At 38.7% G+C, this 2235-nt stretch overlaps 1 protein-coding gene across 1 annotated transcript; it reads right to left on the bottom strand.

Moving 5' to 3' along the window:
* Positions 1-1345: 1345 nt before the first annotated feature.
* On the bottom strand, positions 1346-2029 carry LOC109183789. Its single transcript, XM_019333851.1, has one exon. The coding sequence runs from the start codon at positions 2027-2029 to the stop codon at positions 1346-1348; it is 684 nt and encodes a 227-aa protein (XP_019189396.1).
* Between the last annotated feature and the right edge of the window lie 206 nt (positions 2030-2235).

Raw genomic sequence — 2235 nt, 5'->3', positions numbered from 1 at the left:
AAATAAACAAGAGATTAAATAAATCGAATAAAGCAATGAAACTAATATATTGAAAGCACTTATAATAGAAAACCTTGGTTAGTAAAGATCCACCACCGGAATTTAACACTGATCATTGATTAGTAAAGTAATTAATATGCAATTGAATATTTGTCGTGAAACTATTTCATTTCCGTTTTCCCTTAGTTGTAGGTAACTAAAGCACACGCGGTTTAATTACCCCTAACTACTAAATAACCTAAGACAAGCGCTATAGATTTAATTTAATAGCAGCAATAGGAACTAGGAAAACCGACAAACTAAATGGCACAAGGACAAGCAGTTGCATTTAATTTAGGAAAATATTCTACCCGAGTCCAATTATCACTAAGCCGTCAATAATTAACCCAGTTGCTACTGAATATTAGAATAATTTGTAGCACAACATTATCTAATATAGCAAATAATTATATCAAGTAAATAACTAGTAGGCCTCCCTAGCAATTAAATGATACAATTATTCAAATAACTTAGAAGAATATTTAATACCCAAATGCATAAAAATTATATAATAAAAATAAATAAATAATCTTACAGCATAATCAATTCCGGGGCGTCAATTCACTAAACCAAGCTAAAGAAATTAGCAATGAATGGACATTGATAACAGCTTTACAGAATAATCGAGAGGGGAAGAATGAACGTCTTCAACAAAGAAAACACTCCTATTTATACATTTCTCAGATGAGTTTGCACCATCAATTTTCCTATTCTTTTGCCGAATGAAGAGGTCTTCCGCGAACGCCGCTTCATCTTGCATCCGAATAGGCTTGTTTTGACGGATTCCTCGTTGCGCCTGTACGTGAGAAGATAAGGAAACAACATAAATGTATTTGGTTGTTTTCATGCTTTGGAAATTAAAAGGAATGTGGGCTCCACCTTAACATTAGAATATTGTCTAATTAGTGAGTCTAAATTTAACATATAAATTGGTCCACTTCACTAATTATAAATATAATATAAATACAAATTAATCTTTATTAGCTTATTACGTAGATGAGTGCAAAATAATGATAAATTATTTTATTAAATAAATAAATACTAAACTAAGTTAAATAATACGAATAAATAATTATAACACACATGAATAACATATAAAAATAATACTTATCAGGGCCTTGGATATAGGCGCTGTACCAGGTACGAGGTCCACTGAGAATTCAACTTCTCTTGGAGGAGGCATTCCCGGGATTTCTTCAGGAAAGACATCGAGGAATTCACATACAACAGGTATGGTCTGAGCTATATCTCTTTTGGTCTCCAGATTCTCAACTGAGCATAAGAAGATTTCATGGCCCTTCTCCACTTACTTTTTCATCTTCAACATGGACACTAACTTGATCCCTGGTTCTTCTGTTGACCCTCGGTACGACACCCTCTTCCCACTTGGTCCTCTCAAGACCACCTTCTGTTCACCACACAAGATCTGGGCTCTGAACCGTCCTAGCCATTCCATACCCAGGACCACATCGACCCCGTCCAGACCAAACTGTATCAAATCGCTAGAGAACTCTTCCCCGCCGATGCTTATCTTGACGTCTTTGAAGAGGCGATCACAAGCCTTAACTTCTCCCGATGCCACCTTGACGTTTAACTTCACTCCAACACCTTCGGTTAGGCCTAACATCCTTACAAGCTCCGGGGATACGCACGAGTTGGACGCCACAGAATGGAACAAAACTACTGCTGGAACAGCTTGCACCAAAAACGTCCCGATCACCACATCACTGTCTCCGGTCCGAACCTCACTTAAGATGAGGGTATTCTCCTGGGTTAACTCCTCTGGCAAACTCTGTACTCCCAACTTTCCATTTCTTCTTGGATTACAGATCGATGGCAAGATAGCTGCGCTGGGACTCACTCGAGTGGACGTACCACTTCGAATCCATTGCTCGACCACACTAGGAGTGTCACAAACTCCTGTTGTCCTGGGTCTCTTGGCGACATCACACACTTCTTCAAGCGGAACGATACGCCGGCGAGAAGACATCGCAAACTTCTACAACAACAACACGATTACCACAAGATAGCAAACAAGCAATCAACAGAAAGCAACACTCAGCTCACCGCGCAACCTAGAGTCCTAAGCCTAACACTTAGATTCTTAAGGTCGCTTAAAGGTCTCAAATCACACTTAGCCACTTAGAAATTCTAGACTTAACTCCTTCCTAGGCTCAAACCTAGGCTCTGATACCA

The sequence above is a fragment of the Ipomoea nil genome, unplaced genomic scaffold (genome assembly GCF_001879475.1).
Source record: "Ipomoea nil cultivar Tokyo-kokei standard unplaced genomic scaffold, Asagao_1.1 scaffold1179, whole genome shotgun sequence".
Classification (NCBI taxonomy): domain Eukaryota; kingdom Viridiplantae; phylum Streptophyta; class Magnoliopsida; order Solanales; family Convolvulaceae; genus Ipomoea; species Ipomoea nil.
The sequence above is the reverse complement of the archived record's forward strand: the minus strand, read 5'-3'. Positions and strand labels throughout refer to the sequence as shown.